The 21331-nt window shown below is 49.5% G+C and overlaps 2 protein-coding genes across 7 annotated transcripts; both read right to left on the bottom strand.

The window, feature by feature from the left end:
* Positions 1-217: 217 nt before the first annotated feature.
* On the bottom strand, positions 218-9973 carry HMBS (hydroxymethylbilane synthase). 4 transcript variants are annotated; one of them, XM_054802947.1, is made up of 14 exons: positions 9873-9973; positions 9713-9766; positions 8273-8345; positions 7507-7556; positions 7355-7410; positions 6143-6220; positions 5751-5828; positions 4455-4530; positions 3640-3753; positions 3079-3117; positions 1881-2000; positions 1587-1640; positions 888-974; positions 218-662 (listed from the first exon to the last, which is right to left on the bottom strand). In XM_054802947.1, exons 1-14 carry the CDS (start codon positions 9894-9896, stop codon positions 489-491), a joined length of 1077 nt encoding a protein of 358 aa, XP_054658922.1. In that variant the 5' UTR covers positions 9897-9973; the 3' UTR covers positions 218-488. The 4 variants fall into 4 exon arrangements, with proteins under 4 accessions (XP_054658922.1, XP_054658923.1, XP_054658924.1 ...); XM_054802948.1 differs by lacking the exon at positions 9713-9766 and having other exon boundaries at positions 9873-9972; XM_054802949.1 differs by lacking the exons at positions 9713-9766; positions 9873-9973 and adding an exon at positions 8815-9671.
* An 87-nt stretch (positions 9974-10060) lies between these two features.
* VPS11 (VPS11 core subunit of CORVET and HOPS complexes) lies at positions 10061-21013 on the bottom strand. Of its 3 annotated transcripts, XM_054802932.1 has the most exons (18): positions 20915-21013; positions 19945-20054; positions 19421-19569; positions 19170-19323; positions 18661-18796; positions 17423-17586; positions 17075-17322; positions 16469-16670; positions 16054-16205; positions 14902-15088; positions 14351-14494; positions 13701-13889; positions 13222-13383; positions 12608-12747; positions 12091-12293; positions 11397-11568; positions 11062-11284; positions 10061-10334 (listed from the first exon to the last, which is right to left on the bottom strand). In XM_054802932.1, exons 3-18 carry the CDS (start codon positions 19441-19443, stop codon positions 10170-10172), a joined length of 2664 nt encoding a protein of 887 aa, XP_054658907.1. In that variant the 5' UTR covers positions 19444-19569; positions 19945-20054; positions 20915-21013; the 3' UTR covers positions 10061-10169. The 3 variants fall into 3 exon arrangements, with proteins under 3 accessions (XP_054658907.1, XP_054658906.1, XP_054658905.1); XM_054802931.1 differs by lacking the exons at positions 19170-19323; positions 20915-21013 and having other exon boundaries at positions 19945-20130; XM_054802930.1 differs by lacking the exons at positions 19170-19323; positions 19945-20054; positions 20915-21013 and having other exon boundaries at positions 19421-19848.
* Between the last annotated feature and the right edge of the window lie 318 nt (positions 21014-21331).

Raw genomic sequence — 21331 nt, 5'->3', positions numbered from 1 at the left:
TTCTTACCTTAATCGAGACCTGTGATAAACACATGGCATCTGTGCTACTTTACTATGAGGAACCCGGTATGGGGGAACCTGAAATGGCAGTCTTCAGCATTCTGATGAGTGAACAGGCCCAAATAATATTAGCGACTACTCAAAGTGCTTTAGTACCATCACAACTGAGTCTGATTATAATCTGTAATGAGCACCTTGTTCCTAAATGGAATAGGAGGATTTCTTTTTATTATTTTTTTTTTAAACTTCCTAGCTACAAAAATTGTTGAGAAAACTTCACAGAGATAATTTAGAGAAACGCAGAGGGATGAAATCCCTGAACGGCATAAACTACTCATTAGTCAACTTAGTATTTCAAGTTTTTGTGTCCAAACATCAGGTAAGACCGGTATGAACACTTAAATAAATCCCTTCCTCCAAAGGAAGATGATAGCGTAGCTGCAAAGACTTGTTAGAGTTGTAGCAATCGTGCCAACCACACCACAGGTTTAGCGGGCATCGTTGAGCTGCCTCGCCACGCTAAGGATATGCTTAGCTCCCTTGCTCAGAAGTAAACTAGCTAGTTCAACACCAAGGTTCTCTGCGGCTTCCTGGGCCTGACCAGGGACATTCTTGGCCGTGATGCCGACGTGCTGCACGTCATCGTTTGGTCCATCTTCATTCTGCAAATATAAACACCTCAAGGTAAGGCAGTGGGAAGGAGCGGGCAATGAATAGTTTAAGCCACGTGTGAAACGGGGTAACATCTGTGGTCCGAGGAGCCTCAAGAACAGCGCGCTGTTACTGTTTCCAAGGAACCAGACCAAAAGTAATAGACTGATTTCAAAAGGTCTGGATTTGTCATTCAGCCTCAGGTTTGAATTTTGAACCTGCTGTGGTTCACGTACCTGTTGGGGATAATTAACGCTGGTTTGCATAGTCTCCCTCAGGCTATCGGATCCATCCAAACTGTAGACCGCGCCTGTCAAATACAACTTGGAAAGACATACGGAAGGGATTAGTACCACATTAACAACACAGAAAGCCTGCTACCCCCCCCACCCCTTTTTTTTTTTTTTTTTTTTTTTTTTTTTTTTTAACAAAAAAACCACAGCATACAAAGCCAAGTCTGGAGGGGAAGGCTTTTGTTGTGCAGCGGGATCAGCAAGAACAGCGGTACGATACAGCTATAAGAAAAGTAATCCCTGCTAGGGACGATGCGACTTCCCAAGGAAAAAGCTGAACTTCTAGCTTCCCACCTCCTTAATCGCACCCAATTGTGTAAAAACACTGATTTTCTGGGGTCAGAAGCGAGGGGTTTGGATCTCAGGGCAACAATACCTTTAAAGAATGGGTGAGGGGAGGGCGGGCAGAAATCTGGTACTTGTTATGAGGGCATCTTCTATGAGACAGCTTCGGTAGCCAGACCCATTCTCATGCTCCTGGCTTTGGACGCAAACCCGGAAGGCTCAAGTCGGGAGCCCGTGTGCCCTAATTGGCTATAAAGGTACCTGCTGGAGTTACCTTCAGGGAAGGATCAGGGAACACACACACACTGGAACAGGTTTTCAGAAATAATCCCAGATAAAATACAAAGTACTCCTCACCTGGCCATCTTTCAGCACGGTGTTGACAGCGACAGGGACGCTACATCCACCCTCCTAAAACAGAGAGCAGCTGACACCGAGGCTCCTACCCAACACGTTCAAAGCAGAGGCCTCTGAAAAGTTTAGGCGGCGCACAACCCCGCCTATCGCTCCTCAGGCCCTTCTCAGTTCAGAGGTAATCGCTACTTCACAGATTTAGTGCAAAGTTAACAGGTTTCCCTTACTATGGCTTCTGGTCAACTAGCAGAGCAGTATTTACTGCCGGAGGCAGAAGAGCGAGGATGCCACGCTTACCAAACGTTTCATAAAGGCTCTCTCAGCAATGCAGCATAACACGGTGTCTGCATCATGCAGGGCAGATACCATATTCAGTATCTCTTGGTCTTTGGCACGAACTTCCACTGCTAAGGCACCCTATGTAAGAAAAACAAACACGCAACATAATAATCGTAATTCCTCAACTTCCTGCATCTGTTTGCACTCAGCATTGGTTGTGAGACAGAACTCGGAGGCTCGGATGCATTTCACTAAGGGAGCAATGTTCTTAGATGTTTACAGAAACGAATTACAAAACAATCCACAGGTTGCAGAGACACCCTATAGCAGCTGCTGTAAAGGGAAGATCAGAACTTACTTCAGCCAAGTGTTCGAGATCGTGCCGTCACCTCAAACCTATCTCAGTTAAGACTGCACGTATAGAAGCACCCACCCCAATGTCCCTTCGCGATAAGGCGGCTGGATAAATCCAAGCCTCCCAACCTTTTCTCAAGATAAAGATCAAGCGCTGACTGAGTAATGATGACAAAACAATCCTTCCCTAAACTGGAAATGAGATTGGGGGGGTGGGAGGGGAAGGAACTGCACGGTACCTGACAAGCACATGATCAAAATCACAAAATCACTCTTTCAGACTGAGCTTGCAGGTTCGTCACTTGCAATCGCTAAGGCGTAGCAGCTCGGGTTTAGCAAGTTTGATACCCACCGTGCAACACCATGTAAACTCGGTCACACGGCCAGCACGGGCTGGAACGGTTTGCCCGCCTAGAAACAAAACTGCTAAGAATGTGCTCCAAGGCAGGTGTTTCAGCTCCACCCTACGGGAGTTAGGACACACCACGTAAGGGAGAAGGAAGGAGCGTCACAGGGCAAAGATACTGCGGTGGCTCTGCGCAATTATCCCGGTACAGCACAACACTGACCCTGCCGGAGTCCACCCCGCATCCGCTGCGTTGCCCCACTGTACTTGTGCCACACATTACCTTTATCGTTACCGATGGAAATCGGCACCCACCACACCAGGTAAGAGAGCTAACTACCATCCTTCCCACAAGCTGTGCCTAAAACAGCGTAACGGCCAACAAAAGAGCGATGCGGCGGTTCTTTGGCAACCGATGCGCGCGAAGTATTTGGCGCAATTAACTACTCTGACGCATCGTACCGCTGCCGGCTTTCAATACGCAGCACAGCTCAAGATACAAAAGGTCAAACGTACTTGTCCGACAGCGTACAGACAATCTTCAGGGCTGAGGAGCTGGAAGAAAGTAAAAGCAGAGTTAAGTCGCATTGTTCAGAATATAGGAAGCGAGAGCTAAATGCTACGCGTGCCTCTACCATCAATTGATTTTGTGCATGACCAAAGAAATATCGCCTCCCCCTTCCCATGCCTCAGTGTTTCCACCCCTAAAGCGAGACAATGCACTTTCCTTCACCTGGACTGTAACACTTTGTCAATTAGCTAATCGGAAAAATCTTAGTCACGCACGCTGCTGTGTTGCTAGACACTAGTATTGTGAAATGCTGGGAGACGATCAGAATACAAACTGTTACCGCGCCAGGGAAAGCTAAACAGCATGAATTTTTGTTTGAACAAAAACCACAAACCGACCAAAAAAAAAAAAAAATCCTCCCTGAAGCACAACAAATCACGAGCTAACGTGGCAATGGATTCAGCAGACCGCGTGCTCATCTTTGACACGACAACCGCAAGGTCTGAAAGGCGAGCGGTTGATGGTTCGGCAGACAATGGTACCTCTTCTGCTTTGCTGCTCCTCACCTGGCCGATGCGATTCTCCCAGCCCATTCTCTTCAGCCCAGCAGCAGCCAGGATGATGGCACTGAAGTCTTCCTTCTCATCAAGCTTCTTTAAGCGGGTATTTAAATTCCCTCTCTGTAGAAGTGATTAAGCAAGCATAGAAACAGAAGGGAAACAGTCCTATAACCATGGAACATTTGCTTGAGTGTGTTTACAGAACGTACAGAATCCAACAACCTCCAAATGAGAACCAGAGTACCATCCCGAAAGAAGCGTTAAGTATGGACAATTCTTTCTTTAAAGAGAATTTTGCCGAGCATTATGGAATATTAAGTCAAGCACTGACTCTCAAAAGATACACGGTCATTTAAGTACATCAGTAACTCCCGACACCGACTCCTTTTGCATAGCAAAGAACTTGGCTACTAGGACTGAAGTAACGGTGCCTTTTACCACTAGTTCAGCGGCCCACATCGGAACTAGCGGCCCAAATTGTGTCCGGAAACCAATCGGCGTTCGGCCGCGCCACCGCAACAAACACGCGGTAGGCACCCATTGAGCAATTTTTCAAACGTTCCTTCCTGTAAATTTCATCTGCATCCTGAATCCCAGCTAGATTAAGGCTGGCCCCTCCTTTACAGCCTCGTGAGAAAGCAGAGGACAAAAAGGGCTATACACCCCTCTAAGAACAGGTTAGTGGAGGGCATCCTCTGAGGAAGCAGTTTGTTCTTGTAGGTCGGGTGGTATAAGTCAGCCTTGATTCTACATTTCGCATGAAGTTCTATTTTCCTGTTTGCAGCTTTACCCAGCTCCCACGTTTCGCCAGGAAAGGATACAATATCCCTGAATTCTAACTGAGGGAACTTCTTTTTGAGCTGGGCTGCTCTCCGAAGTGAGCTGGTTCCAATCACGCTGCGGGGAAAATAAAATCAATGAAATCCAGAATACTCCTACGTGCACCTCCAGCCAGAGATATGTCAGAACTTTCAAGGAAACGAATGAGTAGTTTGGTTTTTTTTAAAATTGAAACGACCTGCCAATGATTTATATCTCCTTAGAAGAAAGAAAACCACTCTGAGGTTTAGCATAAAGCCTGGCTGAAGCTAGGTGCAGGCAAGCCACTCCCAAGGAACCAGTTTAAAGGAGATGCTTCTGGAGGGCAGCCCCATGTCACCGTCAAGGACTGCTAAAACCTCATTTAAAGACCACAAAGACTGTCACAGAAAAAAAAAAAAAAAACCCAAAACCAACCAAACAAAAAAACCCGACTCAGCTGCCCCAAACTGAACCAGACATAGCCAGACAACTGAAGTTACTGGAGGGACTTCATCAGTGACAGAAATGCAGTGGGCTGAGAACCTTTGGAAACAGTAGGGTGAATAACTGGAAAACACAGAAAACTGCCGGTCCGAGCAGTAAGCATTGCCTTCCTAGAGATGTATGCAATTCACTTTTCTTGGTACCCTGGAACCTAAACCAGACGTGATTCTCCCGCTATCCAGATGTGCAGAAGCACGAGTCTATGTTTGTGTCACAGCTAATTTGTTTAATATAAAAAGAAAAAAATCTTTTGATAGTTACCTCAATCTGAGTAATTTCACTCAGCTGTTTCAGACAAGAGACTAAGAACCTCTAGGAAAAGGCAGGTAATTCAAAATGGAGAAACTGCTCATGCTCCCAGCAGAACCGTAAAAAAGCACTATCAAAAAAGTAACAAAGAAATCAGAACTGGCTGGGTGAGAACAAGAGCATAGTTCAGGCCCATGCAACCTAAAATACTGCACCAGACACCCAGTCTGCATTATGTGCATTCCCCTGCAGTAAGCACAATACAAAGGAGCAGGAATTCACTCTGGAGACCGCGATAAGAAAGGGTCTAGCTTGAGAAAACATTGCAACTCGAGGGTGGCTCAAGAGATCCAACCTCACCGGGCATGCAGCACTCCCATGAGACAGCGCTGCCCTTTTCAGCAAGCGGGTTCAATTTAACATCTATGGAAAGCTAACGAAGGCGGCATAAAACCGCTACGGATAAAGCGAGGAGCTCGTTGACTTGCCGTTGGGAAGTATCAACCAACCCCTCCCTTCCATTTTTACATCTGACCGTCTTTCCCTTCCTCTTCCCCGCTCACCTTTTTTCAGGAAGGAGGTTCAGCGTTTTCCCACAGTTTTTGGGATGAAAGACAACAGCATCGAGTGGGTTTTCCCTTCTGCAAAATAACACAAGTACAGAACGGCTGACATCATTTAACGGAGGGCTCTTAAGCTTAACAGTTGTGCTATTGGTTCCCAGAAGAACCGCCTCTGGCTCCAAAATACCCCATCATCATCGTAAAAGCAAAGATTTCCAGCAAACCTGCTGGCTGTAGAACACTAGGACGGCTCTAGTGTTTCCACCATTTCAGAGATGGGGTGGTCAAACTTTTAATACCTAAAAGGACCTAAGCTGCCTTTGCTTTCCTACCGCTACCGATGCTGTAAAATGCAAGTCCCTCGGAGAATCGAGCCTCACGTCCACACTTACTTGCAGACAGCACCAATGGTAAAGCCAGGAGGAAGAGAAGTTGGTAGGTCCTTCAAGGAGTGAACCACGAGGTCAACTCTAAAAATTAAAGGACAGTAATCACTGAACATATGGTTGAGCTCACACGGTACCTACCAGAGGCCTGCAGGGCATCTACAGAAAACTGTGAATCCACCCTGGCAATTAATTTGGAGAAGGAGGAAGAATTTCAGGATTCTATAGCCGGAATCACTATAGAATTCTAGCATTACTCCAGAAAAGCCACTTCACCTTTCTCTGTCTCTCTTTTCCCACCTGTGAAATTAAGGCAACGCCTCCCTGCCAGCAGCGATGCAAGACACATTACAGCAATCGGGCCGAATGAGGGGAAGACACCAGAGATGTTCACACGGAGAGACTCATCGTACCAATATGCAACCAGTACGTTGTCTGGTATTACGCTTCAAACTGAAAAGAACAGCTAGCCAAAGCAAGCGCTATCTGCTTCGTTACAAGGCAAACGGACATCACTGTAAATGCTTGAGTCTCCAGTATTCTTTCATCTACTTTACTCGAAAACACAGTATTATGTGCCTACGCATCACAGATGCAGAAGACGATCTTTGTTTTTAAGCCTACTTTAAGGAAGGCATAAGCACCACTGAAACCCTCCTAGGATACTGGGGAAAAAAAAAAAAAAGACAAAAAAAGCACACTAATGTCTCTCTCTGCTCTAGCAGGAGCCAGAAACGAGTTTTTCTGTAGAAAGAAGTTACCTAGAAAGCATCACAACTTGCCCACGCCCAATTCTCCTGCATATTTAAAATGCAAATACGTTAATAAATGTTAACATGATAACACTAAACATGTTACGCAATATGCTAACGCCACCAAGCAAAGTATTTTTAAAAGAACATACTTGCAAGCAGGAATTAGATTTAATTACATCCTCCCTGATGCACACGTAATGCACAAATCACAGGAGAAAAAAAAAAAAAAAAACCTAACTGGGGCAGACCAAGCGACACAACAACTCCGCTTTGAAATATGTGGCCTAAGCCCAGGGTAGAATGGGGAAAGAAAAAAAGAAAGAGACAGCGACTTATCAAAGGAGTCCTTTCTTAGCCAGAGAGGTAGCGGACCAGAAAAAAACTAGATCACATACGTAGCAAGCCAAAGATGTCCAGAGAGCACCGAATGCCAGAGGAGGAAGAGAAAACAATGAGCTCTTACTCATTTCTTTCAAGTGCGTTTTCCAGCTCTTTGGTGAAGAGGCTCTTCTCCCCAATCTGCACGTAAATGGAGGAACAGGAATCACAAAAGAAACATCTGCAAATATATCAAATACATTTACTTCTTGTGTAGCGGAAGAAGAGATCATTTACCTTGGAAAGTGCCGTATCCAAGATCTTGTCTCCGGTCGTTGACATGGCAACTGCTCAGAGAGAGAGCACAAGTAAAACACGAGGCTCGGTCAGAGCACCTAGGCCTAGACCAGAAGTACCTATGTAACATGTAACGAGCAGTACGGCGTCACACGCCGCCACGTGAACACAGACTCGAGATAAACGTAAGAGCAGCACACTTGTAGAAATACACTGCACTCAAGACAAGCGAAATTGAGACTTCCTTCGCTGTCCTCAGAAACAGAGCGAAGGGAAAGAGGTCAGGTTTTTGGAAGAGCTGACCCAATGGAAATTGCTACGCTCTTTCTCTGGAGTACCAGTAAACAGGTACTCGGCAGTTCTCTTCAGTACGGGGCTGGGCTCCCATTATTCCCATTGAACGCCTCAAGCCCCAGGCAGGAAAACGTCCCTAATACACAGCGGGGTACGGCCAGCGCGCAACCAGATTCTCAAATGGAGCAACGTAATGCCATCTGCATGGCATACCCCGAGCTTCGATCATCAGGAGCATATGAAATCCACCTCTCTGCCCTAGAAGAAACTGACGGCAGATGCTGGGCTGCACGACCTAACCGAATTCAGGCAGCGCTCTAAGATAAGCGGGGTTGAATCCTCCTCCTCACGACAGCACTCTACGCACACCTCTTGCACGCAAAGATAAGCAGCTGGCTTCTGCTGCCATCTACCCCATGGCAGCATCCAAAAAAAAAAAAAAAACCCCTCACACCAAACAGCAAAACCTTACCAATCTCAAAGCGGAGGTCGGGGTATAGCTCGCAGAGCATCTTGACCACGCTGTCGGTCTGAATCCGGGCCAGCTGCAACAAAGCAGAAGGCAAAGCTCTATGCAAAGAGCACATCAGCCACACAGTAGCTAGAGAGGACTTTGCCATTCTTCGACGGTCAGGCATGCGTGACCGCTACATTCTCTAAATTGAAAGCGTTAGAAATAAGTAGCCCCAAGTAAAATTGCTCATATGTGCAAACTCCTTGAGCCACGTGAACTCGTGTCACGACCACAGCGTTTCACTGAAGAACTTATTTTATCGACCAAGTGGCAGAGTAACAGCTCCCCACATGCCGTCGGAAAATCTTTAGTTACTGGCAAATATGAGTTACTCATCCCCCGTAAGATCAGAGCTCTATTTAGAGGGCAAAAAATAAAAGCAACAGCTTAGGTCTGCGTGCACGGCAAGCGACAGGTCTTAAAGCAGTAAAGCGCAGGAAGAACATTCCCTTGCGTAAGAACGGCAGAAGCGAGTAAAATAAAAACAGAATTACACTAACAGAGAGGATCATTCCACGCATGCAAGCGGCAGCGGACTGGAGCAACCGGTGGTGAGGTTCAGCTCTTCTCCCACTGACGAGCTGTGTAGCCCGGGGCAATTAACTTTGTCCTCAGGACTGTAGTTTCCCTACACGTAAAACGAGCTCCCTTTGTAAAGTGCCACAAGAGCCTCAGGTTAGAAAAAAAGAGGTAGCAGGCATGCAGGGCTACGCATCCCTGCCGTCTACGCGAAACGCCTTCTCCACAGGAGAGAATTCTTCCTAGAACTGCTACCAGAACGAAGAAGATAATCTCGGAACAAAGACCCGAAGGGCGTTTATCTCTCTTTGCGACTCTGCTCCTCCCTGCTGCAGCCAGCCGGCAAGAGATACCCGCTGTATCTCTAAACACGGCCCTCGCCCGTCCTTTGCGTGCGCTGAAGCCGCTAGTCGCTGGGGGGGGGTTTCGGGTGGCTGTGGGCTTTTTCCCGCCTCCCTAGAAGAAGGGCTGCACAGGCCACGCAAGTTAAAAAGTCCACGGCAAGAGAGATCCCCGTTATCCCGGGTGGGCTCACCCTCGTTAAGCGCTCAAGGGCAGCGCTATTTAGACCTGACCGCCGCACCTAGGCTCCAAAGAAAAAAAAAAAAAAAAAAAAGCGTTCTCAAAACTTAACTCTAGAACGAGTCCCAAGAAAAGAGCCGGAACGCGCCAAGTCCCCGTCCCGCAGGGCTCTCCCACGGGCGAGCCGGCAGCAGCTGCGCTGCCAGACCCGGCGCTCGCCGAGCCTTTACCCGAACTTGCCTGCCGGGACGCGGAGGGACGAACGCCTTCGCTCCCGCGGGGCGCCACACCTCGGGCTTCCCGCACCGCCGAGAACCGGGAGCCTCCCCACGCACCCCGCACCCCGCCGCTGCCTACCTGGCTCCGGCGGGTGCCCACGCGGACCGCTCTGTCGCCCACGCCGTTCTCGCCCTGTGGCGACAACCAGGTCAGCGGCCGGCCCCTCGCCGCGCCCCCCCCCCCCCTTCCCCTCCCTCCCCGGCTCGCCCCCTGCCCCCGCGCCACCCCGACGACTCACGGCGGCCTTGCCCGGCTCGTCCATGACGCCGCTTCGCCCTCAGCGCTCCCCGCACTGCTCCATGGCGTCACCCCGCCTCCAGACGTCACGTCCGCCTGCCCACGTGACCAGCGCCCTTCGGCAACCGGTAACGGCCGCGACGCTGAAGAAGCGTCCCCGCCCCCGCCCGCCCGCGGCACTCAGCGCACTGCCCAGCTAGTCCGGTTTATTGGGGGGGGGGGGCTGAGGGACAGAGCGGGGCGAAGGCCCAGGACACGCGGGGGAGCCCCGTACAACCCGAGAGTGCGCGCGGTGACGTCAGGTGCTGCGCTTGGTGTGCATGAGCAGTTCCCGCTGCAGGCCAGCCTCGATGGTCGTAGCCGCCTTTCCCGAGGGCAAGTCCGTGATGAGGGTGAGCTTATTGAAGACGCCTCGACCAAAGTAATCGGCGACAACGGAGAAGCCGTCGTTGGAACACTTGAGCTGCCGGACACAAAGCAGCCGCATCAGCAAAAGCCTCCAGCGCCTCTCGCCTCCGGCCCCTTTCCCTTCACACACCCCCCCCCCCCCCGCGCCTACAGCCTTGTTATTAGAGGCACGGCAGCCCACGGGACGCCTCTGCTATTGTGCCTGTTCGATGCAAGGGCCGCGTCAGCAGCTTCCTGCGCTAAGGTCTTCTCCCGCTGGCCGTTCCGCCTCTTGTTGCAATCCCACGTTTGAGCCATGCAGTGAAAAGGGAACGAACGATTATCGTGAGCAGGCTGCTCTCATTTCTACATGCCTTAACGTGTTCTAGCTAACACCCCATTCTTGACTTCACCGCTTCATCCTTGGGAAACGCGACGGCAGAAGCAACGCCTTTGGTGTATCCCAGCTGCGCGGTCCTGTCCCCGTTCCGATTCCCACAACTTTTCTTCCCTTCTCCTTCATTTGTTCTATACAACTTGTCGACCAGCTGTCACGCTGACCGACAGCTCTCGATCCGTTTCGGGGTCAGGTGAGAATAGTTTCACCTTCGGAGAGCATCGAGGACTCCTTCTGCACTATACGTAACGCGGTTACCCTAGGGCCTAATGCCTCCTTACTCACAGTCAACGTAACCTTGGTTACAAAATACTGCCGCCCCTACCCTTCTCTACCAGCCGCCGGGGATCCGTAAATGAATCTAAACCTTATTTATTTCAGCTTGGTAAGACAGGTGTGACCCTACCTGATGCTGAAACTGGTCGTGCAGATCTCTCTTCTGCTCCTGGGCTCGGATCATGTCCATCACTTTGCGATTTTCTGGCATGCAAGTCGGACACTCCGAATCGCTCTCGGAGTAGCTTTCAAAGCAATGCTGGTGGAAGGAATGACCGCACAGGAAGTGGACCGAAGGCAGCTCCAGGGCACTGGTGCAAATGCTACACTTGGTCTTCTGAAAGATCTTGGGACTGAGAGCGTGAAAGGAGGCAGAAGGGCGAGAAAGACAAGGTGTATTTTTCCTTAATAAAAGAAAACAACAGTTCTATCCTATATAAGACAAAACGGCACACGATGCCGCACCTCGCTTTTAGCTCTTCGATCTCCTGGCGGATCCTCGTAGTTTCTTCTCGGTATTTTTGAATTCTCTGCTCATCCTGCTCTATCTGGCGGCTCTGCTTCTGCAGCTTGTTGACAAGATAATCCTTAATCACAGACAGTGTGGCCGTGGAGTTATGAGCCAGCGTCTGCACAACTGAAAACAACCGAGAGGTGAAACACAACCAAAAAACTGCAGCTACGCTAGTCCTACCTGGACAGACCGCCTTCCCGTAAAAGGCCGCTCACGGGCAAAGGCAGTCCGCATTCTCACCGAATCGGAGTACTCATTTAAAGACTCGATTTCAGTTTGACCTCTTCCAGAAACGGGTGACTGGGAGCGCGTTCGGATAGCTCAGACCAAAAGGGGCAAAGCAAGGATCTAGTGCATAGGATTTCCGCTACTCCGCCAAGGCACCGCAGGAGTTTCAGCAAGCCCTTCACCTCCCCATGCCGACAGAACAGAAATCACGTACAGACCTCTCTACGACTGATACCGCAGATCTTTCTTCCTAATTAGGGAGTTGTGGCTGGCATCGCTTTTACCCGAAGAGCAGGCTATTACTTCGAATGGTGGGCTCAAACTTCGTTGATAGTGGTCTCAAATTTGCAAGCTACAGAGTGTGCTGTAAACTAGTTTGGGTTTGGGGTTTTTTTGGGTACAGCCAGTCATTCTTACCAAGCAGCGGAGGCATAAGATTCTTGTTCTCAATGTGTTTCAGCACCGCAGCGATATACTCTTTGCAGTCCTCTTCCTTCCGCGCAAAGTAGCCGAGAGCCTGTTCCCAGAGACAAGCCTCTTGGTCTCCGTACAACTCGCACACCTCGATCACCTTCTTGTACTGCTCGTTCTGCATGTGGTAGTGCATGATCTGTTGGAAACTACAGGAGAAAGAGACTCATCAGCGGCAACAATCCATCTCTCCTTTTGAGTTGTTACAGGGACCTCAGGTTTTCACCCAGCCAAGCAATCCCCAGGCATTCGCACCAGAAGCCAAGACAGTCTGTCATTCACTCTCTACGTAACCGCAGTGCTCTAACAACACAAAACATTTCCAGCTGAGCAACGATCTACAGTTCCCATCTTGAGATATTACAGAGGTCGTTACCATTTTAAGGCAGGGACATTAGTGTCTCCGAAATCCCTGCAAGTGGGTGGGAGGGACAGGACTCTTACAGACAAGAGCAACACTCACAGTTTGCCCTGCTCGTAGAGGTAGAGGACTCCATCCTTGAAATTGTGCATCTGACATAAGACCAAGGCCTTATCAAAGACTGTTTTGAACCTTCCACTCTTTAGGAGGGTGAGGGCTTCGTTGTGCAGCTTCTCCTTCACCTACAGAGAAGGGGGAGAGGGCGGGGAGAGCAACACGCACAGAAGGAACATTTTGCACTAAGACCTGACAACAATTTGCAGCTCTTTCAGAGGGGGACGGTTTTGCTGTTTGCCCTCTATCCCTTTTAAGCAAATGGGATGTGATTTCTTTCGCCCAAACAACCAGCATCCTCAGAGATCTAGGCAAGGAAATAGAGCTACTTTTGTGGGAGAGGCATCTGCCCACAGAGGTTGTATTGTCTGGAATCCCTTCTTAAATGAGATGCATACAAAACAAGCTCAGCCTCGCTAAAAGGAGCATTCTTCCAGCTAGCAGGCTGCTTTCCCATTTATGTGCCATTGGACCAGCACAGCATATGTATTGCCTCATGTTATCAATGCCCATCCGGAAAGGTTACGGGTTGGCAGGAACGCAAATAGCATTCAAAGACATCAAATCTCCCTCCCCAAACGCAATGCTGGAGGAGCTCAAACCTGCTCATCTTGTTCGTGCGCCCAGTTCTGGAGTCGAAGTTCCAGTAAAGTGTCATAGACGCCCTGCGGAGAGTCAGCCTGCACCTCAGTCATGTGCTCCAGAAAAGCCTTCAGTTCTCGGGAGTTGTTTGCAAAGACCGGAATGAACTCCTCTGAATTAGCCTGTAACACAGCCAGAAAGAGTCAAGCACCCAGATCAGTCTCAGCCAGACCGGTGCTTCTTCCCTGCCATACGGAGCGCTCGTTCCCAGAGCCTGCGACAGGACAGATACAGCACGGTACGGGATGCCAATTGCGGCAGGAATTGATTCCGAGCAATAGCTTTAAGTGGTCTCTCATCTCTGGGACTACCGGTACACCAGGACGGGGCTTCTCATTATACCTAAAACATCAGGCCTGCACCACGAGGCGTGGAGGAGCACTCACTTGCTGCAAAGTTACTACTGAGAGCAACAACTCTCAGTCGACGCAAGCCATACCTTTTTTCCTTCCAGCATCCCAGGGCCTTCATTGTCTCCCAATGGCCGGTAATCGGTGCAAAGGATCTTCAGCAACTCCGTGGTCTCGTTAGGGACGTGGTGCATCAGTATTTTACCGTACCGCTTCATGTTACTCTCTGCCTGATCAAAAGGCAGTTTTCCAATGTAGCGCAAAGCCTCTTGGTAGTTCTGTGGAGGTAGCCAGCACAATCAATCGCACGACATTGGCCTCTGCTCTCGAGGTTAGGACAGAAAGCATCGAAGACATGGCGCAAGTATGCCGTGAACACCGTTTGCTCTGAATTATCACCTAGTTCGCTACTCCTGCTTCTTTTCCTCCTCAGGGAGGAGGGCTGCCTGCAGCCCAGGGGAAAGAGCGCGATGTAGATCAACGTCTCCCTAATGACCCTCCCTCCTCTTGAAGGCAACTGTAAAAAGCCACATCTGAAACTGAATAAGCCTCTCTGATTTCCACCTAGCCTACCGCACAAGCCGAAAGCGGAAAGCCAACGCGCAAGCAGCAGTAGGTGTTGTTACTGCTGCCTCAGCAGTCCTGTCGGCACACTAGCTGCAGGAAGAGGTCAGTGAAATGATATCCTCGCTAAAGAGGAGGCTAGGGAAGCAGTAGGGGAGCAATAACGTCTCCTCACCTTGATATCCTCTAGCTGGATTTTGAGGTACCATTCATGATGCGCGTGCTTCTCTGCCAGGTACACGGCGTGGGAGTAGTAACCTGCTTGACGAAGCACCTTGATCGCCGTTTCCACATCAAAGCGGACCTCGCTCTCACTCGTCTACAAGAACAAAGGCAGAAAGATGGTCCCTCAGCAATGCTCCCACAGTCCACGAGCAGCAAGCATTTACATATAGAGGAGGAAAGCCAGAGCAGGGACAACTTAGTACCTCTTACGCAAGGGGGAGATCACACGTGCAGAAAGGATGCAGTCTAACCGCCTCTCATTAGCTTACCAGTCACCCTGCCAAAAGCCAGCACGCTCCAGACTCAGACGGCAAGCCAGCCAAACTGAGAATGTAACAGAGAGCTTGGCAATAAAGGAGCAAAGACAGGGGTACCGAGGGACAAATCCATTCTTCTCGCTCTCAGCAACCCCGCAGGAGCCAATTTACAATGTCACCGCTAGCTGTTTTTAATTATTATGATGACATAACAACTTTGCATCATTTCACCTTCCCCCAATACCTTAATGAACTCCTCCAGTTTGGAGCTGTCTTTGAGTTTGGTATAGCAATTCAGCAGAAGCGTAGTATGGTCTGCATTGGCCAGGGACTGCAGGTGGAGCGTCTGCAGGTAAGCAGTGAGGTTGTGGATACGCTGAGCGTCCAGGAATTTCCGAATAACGTAAGACGGTTCCAGCTTCCCTATAGTTCTGGCAGGGGAAGAGACACGTTGCAAGAGGCCATATACCCAGGAAGTCAAAATAGAGGGAGAATTTAACAACAGAGCACGGAGAAGCCTTAACTTCAGCAGGCACTAACCCACTCGGAACCACGCAGCCTCGCGTCAGAAGGAACAACTAGTTACGGTGTAAGTCCACCCATCCGCACGCACGGTGAAACAAATAATCCTCTACAAAGGCCGCGATCGGGACAATGTGATAGCACAAAAGCAGTTAATCCTCCTTTAAAGGAGGCAGCGAGACGATGGACTATGCTCCCACTACAGCTAACAGGGAAGCCCAAAAAAGGGGAGCAAGAGCTACGTTTTCCTTCGCTTCGGTCGCATAACTCAGCTTTAAACGCTCGCACCCACACGGAGGGGTTTAGCCACAGTTATCCTGACGATTAATGCAAGTCGACAATAAAATACACGTCGACTCCCACTAGACGTCAGGACTCCAAAGTTTCAGTTGTACGCGAACATCACGCTTTGAGGCATTTTAAGGAGACCGAACATGAAGTTTTCGGTAAGCCCCAAGACAAGCCGCTCGAAGTTTTAAAAAAAAAAAAAACCCGAGATGTTTTAAAACAACTGACATTAAGCTGTTTAAGCGTTTTCCAAAAAGACTGCCGTACTGTTTGAATCACATCATCTACCCTTCCTAGAGCAATCCCTTGTTTATAATGATGTCATCAGGCCCCACTCCATCCCAGCGTGCCTTCATTATTCACGTAAAAATACGATCAAAGAGGAGAACTTTATCCTAAGGTGTACGGAGCCATTTTCAAGCAAGTTTTTTCTGAGATCTTTAGTCTCCAACGGTAGAATTTTCACCTCAAGTCATGCTTTTTTTGTTTCAGTTTGTTTTGATTTCTATTTCAGCCCTGGAATAAAGGCCTCCGTAGCTCCCATCTGTACTACACCGTCACAGCTCCGTCGGACCCCCGCGCTTACCGGATATACTGCTGGATGGCTCCATCGTGGTTCCCCTTGTTATACAGATGATCGCCATATTGCCGGAAAATCTCTGACAAACCATCGCTGTCCAAGTGGTGGCTCTTGGCCAGGTTAATGGCCATTTCAAATAAGTTCTTTCTGAACAGCATCTGTTAAATACAGGGTAAGGGCAGGATGAGGGAAACACCACCCCGCAAAACAAGTTCAAACACGCCTGGAAAACAAGTTGGTTCTTTTTTTTTCTGTGCTGTACACATACACGTGCTCAGGCTTTTAAATACCAAATGCCTTATGACACCGGTCGTGCCGAAAAGCTATCAGGTCGCTTGTTACGTTCAACTTTTCAATCTGCAGAGCCAGTACAATCTTGCAGCCATTAGGTGGAGACTAATAACAAAACAGATTTACGTGCCTCGAGTTTGGTTTGCGTATCCTTCTCCTGCAGTACGTGAATCTTCCCGTCTCTGGTCAGTACGTACAGAGAGCCCCACTCCGCTAAGACATCCACTATATCGTCGAAGATCGAGCTGTATGCAATGAATTTGTTGCACAAGTCATAGATATTCAGGACTTGTTTGTCCGAATTCTGTGCCTCGTTCCCAGCAAACTCTGACCTGGAGAGCAGAAGAAAGTTTTAGAAAACAAGGAGAGCGTAACTTGAATTCTTGATACCTATGCAAACTAGGGATGTCCAGAGAGCAAGACAAACAGGGTTCATTTGGGCAATTAAACTAAGCAGACCAAGTGGCAAAACACCCCGTATTCATACACAAATTCCATCTGTGTGTTAGACCGAGAAATTCATAAGACTGGAAAAAAATGCCACTCCTTCAGCATGCTTAACTTCTGTTGCGAGAGTAGCACAGTTAATCGATACATGCGTCCGGATGAATCTTAACAACCTCTGACAAAGTTGCAATTGCCCCCCGAGACTGACGCTTCACGAGGAAGAGGGGAAAAGAGGGAGAGCAGGAAGCTGCAAGAGCGAGAACAACTCATCTGTTCCGAGGACCCCTACTTTGGAGAAGTCTTTCGGTCCTTGGAGACAATGATGAGGTACCCCCGATACCAGTGAACAATCAGCTTTTGTCCCTCAAAGGCAAAGCAGGGGCCACGTTCGTCTGGTTGATAAAGGTACACGCATTCGTTTCCTGCCACGATGAACTGGAGATCCTGGGAGGGGTCGCTGAGAGACGAACAGCGCAATCCACAACCGTGAGTGTCCAGCTCCAGGTGAGGATAGTCTTTCACTGAAAGCATATAAGACTAGAGAAGAAATGCAAGGTTTTGGGGATCGCTCCGAACTAGACTCTGAAGCCAATGCAATTTGCAAGTCAGAGTCTCATTTTTCCAATTAACTTCCCACCTGGATGTTCTCCGTGGTCACCACAAATAGATGTGTCGTTTTGCCAGACTGTCGGAAAGCAAGGCCAGTAACGGGATAACTGCCTTCACGTAGGATCTGGGTCTTACTATGCCGGTCTCGAGTGATGTCTCCTTTTGTAAGTACAACACTCCCATCTGCAAAGCCTGGCGAAGGGGACGGACAAAACTTACTTATATGGCACACCTGAAAGATTATCCAGCATAAGTTAGGGCGGCTCCGGTCAGCGACAACACCTCGCTTGCCAGCAAAGTATGAAGTAATAGGATTGCCGCAAGTTCTCGCGTCAAGGAAGCATGCGCCAAAACAGCCCCCATTACTCCTGTTAAGGTTCAGAGCTGTCAACTGACTGCACGCAGGACACCACTGTTCAGCAGGGTTCCGCTTGCCTTCCACACACAAGCTTCGCCTGCGGGTTATTTTCCTTTGAGTCCATCTTTATTTTATTTTACAAATAGCTTTCTCATCCACCGATTGTAACTATCGTTTTAATTCACTTGCTTATTCAAAACATACTACGCGGCATAGAAGGACTAGAAGGAGATTTCCTAAGAGTGAGCAAAACGTGTGGTTTTCACAGCTTGCCGACAGCACCAGTCCTGCAAGTCGTTCCACGGTAGAAGGCCACAACACGCACAAGGAAAGCTTTTGTATTTCAGCGCAGGGAGCAATTCGCTGAAAGCACTTATAACCTTATGATGTTACTGCTCTTACTTCGTCAGAAGTTAAGCAAAAAATACTGCAAAGGAATGGTTACGTCCAGAAAGGGAAACTGGCTTTTTTCTTTTAAAAAAAGGTTTCTATACAGCGCTTGAAAAAAATCTCTCTGTAACATTAGATACCACCAAACCTACGTCTTTTTCCTGTACTACAACAAAAGCTAAATTTAGTACTAAGTTCAATAAACGTGTAACCTTACTGACTGGTGGGGAAAGATGACATCGACTATAAATGTGTGCTTTCCTTTTAAGTATCAAATTTATTACTGTAATACATACAGACTCAGACTAAATTTACGTATTTATCTTCTCAAGCTCTCCAACAGCGCAAGATACACTATCTCTCTGTGAGAATAATGTAAAAACTGCGTGAGAAGAAAAAAGAGAAGAAAAACTGTCAGGATGTTCTAGGCTGATTTTTGCGCTATCTATTCGCTTTCCTTACATCTGAGTAAGGACCGTAATATTTTTCTTAAGCCATTACAGTTCAATTTCACTTACCAATTGCCATGAAATTAAGATTCTCATGGACAGTTAGGCAGGATACAACCGTGGGCTTGTTACCCGGTATTGCTGGAAAAATTCGCGTGCAAAGAGGATTGCCACCGTCTCGTTTCTCCAGGTTCCAGACTTTAACCTACAAACAACAACGATCTGGCATAAGCAAAATGTGAGGTATTAGGAGGAGGCCAAGGCCTGGCATAAACATAGAATCGTATCGTAGAATCAAAGAATGGTTTGGGTTGGAAGGGGCCTCAAAGATTCCAACCCCCCTGCTACAGGCAGGGACACCCTCCACTAGACCACGTTGCCCAAAGCCCCATCCAACCTGGCCTTAAACACTGCCAGGGAGGGGGCCTCCACAACCTCTCTGGGCAGCCTGTTCCAATGCCTCACCACTCTAACAGTAAAGAATTTCTTTCTAACATCTAATCTAAATCGACCCTCCTTCAGCTTAAACCCATTACCCCTTGTCCTGTCACTCCACTCCCTGATAAACAGTCCCTCACCATCTTTCCTGTAGGCCCCTTCAGGTACTGGAAGGCCGCAATTAGATCTCCCCGGAGCTGCCTTTTCTCCAGACTGAACAATCCCAACTCTCTCAGCCTGTCCTCATAGGAGAGGTGCTCCAGCCCGAACAGGACATTGCCCAGAACAAGCAAGCTACTTAAGATAAGAAAGATCGACCGAGGTAATTGCAGTTGTCTTAAGAAGGACCCTTAATACAAATGCATTTTCCTCTCTTTGTTGTTCAACTTACCAGGGGGTTAATACCCTCTTCATCCTCACCGACAGAAACCAAGATACTGTGCTGCTTCAGCTGGTACAGATGCGTTACCCTTAGCTTGTAAGCTTGGAAACTACTGAGTTGAAGGGAGCGAGGCAAAAACCAAATCTGACCTTCCATATGTAGGTCACAGTTAAGGCGCACGAAGGGAAAAAGAACCAAACCAAACCACGAAAAAAATCTCCCACCTCCGATCATACCGGAATCGAAAACCTCAACGCTTGCTGGTAAGCACGCTTCTGCGGAGCAACCCAAGAGCACCAAAACATCCAGCGGCATTTCTTTTTAACAGGCAAAGGACAGCCGAGCGCAGGAAGCCGCCGCGTTCCCAAGCCCGGAGTACCCCCAAGCCAGCGCGGGAGCCGTCCCCGCACCAGACGGCGCTTGCCACGCTGCGCAGCCCCGACCCGACCCGCCGCGGCTCCCGGCCACACCGAGCCCCACACAGGCCAAAGCGCCCGGCACCGCCGCCTCCCACCCACCGCCGTGGAGGATATCCCCGAACACGAGGCTTCCCCGGCCCGAATCGCAGACCGCGATGCCCGGGGGCAGAGCGAAGGGCTTCCCACCGGCCCCATCCGGCCCCGGCGGCTCCTTCACCGTCTCTCTGTCAAAGAAGACGAAGCGGCGCCACTGTAAGTAGGCAGCCATGTTGGGGACGGCCCGAGCCCCCGCGCTTCTCACGTGACCGCTTTCCCCGCCCCTCCAGGTCACGAGGCAGGGCGCGCTCGCTGCTCCGCACTGCGCAGGTGCCGGCTGCAGCCCTGTCACAGGAGGCCTTGAGGTGGGGGCGCGTCGAGTAGCGCTGTCCTGGTGTCAGTGCCGCAGCGGGTTCTCACACACACACAGATACCCCCCACACACACAGACACACACCCCCCCAGGGAAAGGGGTGCTTCCAGAGAGCAACTGGCGGCGAGCTCATAGTATGGCATGAGCGAATAGTTGTTAGTCCAACACCTCCCCCCCCCCCATTTCATTTTTCTACCAGTAACTATAAAAGCTATTTCTCACGCGTGGCGCCGGCCGGCAGCCCTTTACTACCCCTGGGAAACTGCGCCAGGAACAGGTCTCGGGGCAGGAACGGTGCTGCCCCGGGGCTGGGGAGTTTGGCCCTGGGAGGGGGGGTGCAGCAAGGGCTCGTGCCCCCACCGCGTCAGAGCTTTATACAGGCAGCGCCGCTCTGACCCGGCCTTTCCTAAAGCCCCTGCTTCTCCCCTGTGTCAAGAGGTCATCTGCAAAGGACGTGCACTGACGTCAGCTTGGTTTCACAGCTGTGTCTGGCTTTACCAAATGCCCTGGGGCCCAGGAGCATGATCTGACCAAGTTCATTTGCCTTTTGTCACCTCTACGGGCTCAGCAGAAAAGGGCAGGAAAAGGGAGGGGAGACGTGTCAAAACCCCATGCTGTAGCGTCCAAGGAGCCTGAAGTAGCATCAGCTGCAGGCTCTGCCTTAAGACACCCAACCTCGAGCGTGTTCCTGGGTGGTAGGGTCCCTCTGGCCGGCAGCTAAGCACCCCTCACCTCACAGCAGGAGAGGGGAGAGATTTGGAAGAGCAAAAGCTGAAAAACCTGTGGATCAAAATACAGTTTAATAGGTGAAGCAAAGCTGCACACACAAGCAAAGCAAAATAAGGAATTTATTTGCTACTTCCCATTGGCAGGCCCCTCTCTGGAAAGCAGGGCCTCAGGACACCTAAGAGTTCCTCGGGAAGACACAAACCATAACTACAAACGTTCTCCCTCCCTCGTTTCTCACAGATTTTATTGCCGAGCATGATGTCGTACAGCGTGGAATATCCCTCGTAAGTTGAGCTCAGCTGTCCCAGCTGTGTCCCCTCCCAAATTCTTGTGCACCCCCCAGCCCACTTGCTGGTGGGGGCG

Source organism: Grus americana, chromosome 24 (assembly GCF_028858705.1).
Source record: "Grus americana isolate bGruAme1 chromosome 24, bGruAme1.mat, whole genome shotgun sequence".
In the NCBI taxonomy this organism is placed as follows: domain Eukaryota; kingdom Metazoa; phylum Chordata; class Aves; order Gruiformes; family Gruidae; genus Grus; species Grus americana.
This window is presented reverse-complemented; position numbering and strand designations above follow the sequence as displayed.

Bases quoted from the DNA above. Each gene is read 5' to 3' on its own strand.
- HMBS (XM_054802946.1), bottom strand. From the start codon at position 8,438: ATGCCTGACCGTCGAAGAATGGCAAAGTCCTCTCTAGCTACTGTGTGG. The intron at 7,411-7,506 runs GTAAATGATCTC...ATTTACGTGCAG, and splicing joins TGGATACGGCACTTTCCAAG to ATTGGGGAGAAGAGCCTCTT. The intron at 2,001-3,078 runs GTACGTTTGACC...TTTCTTACATAG, and splicing joins GTCTGTACGCTGTCGGACAA to GGTGCCTTAGCAGTGGAAGT.
- VPS11 (XM_054802930.1), bottom strand. From the start codon at position 19,726: ATGCCGCTGGATGTTTTGGTGCTCTTGGGTTGCTCCGCAGAAGCGTGC. The intron at 15,089-16,053 runs GTAAGCGCGGGG...TTCCCCTGCCAG, and splicing joins GCCATCCAGCAGTATATCCG to AACTATAGGGAAGCTGGAAC. The intron at 13,890-14,350 runs GTGAGGAGACGT...CTACCTCCACAG, and splicing joins TCCAGCTAGAGGATATCAAG to AACTACCAAGAGGCTTTGCG.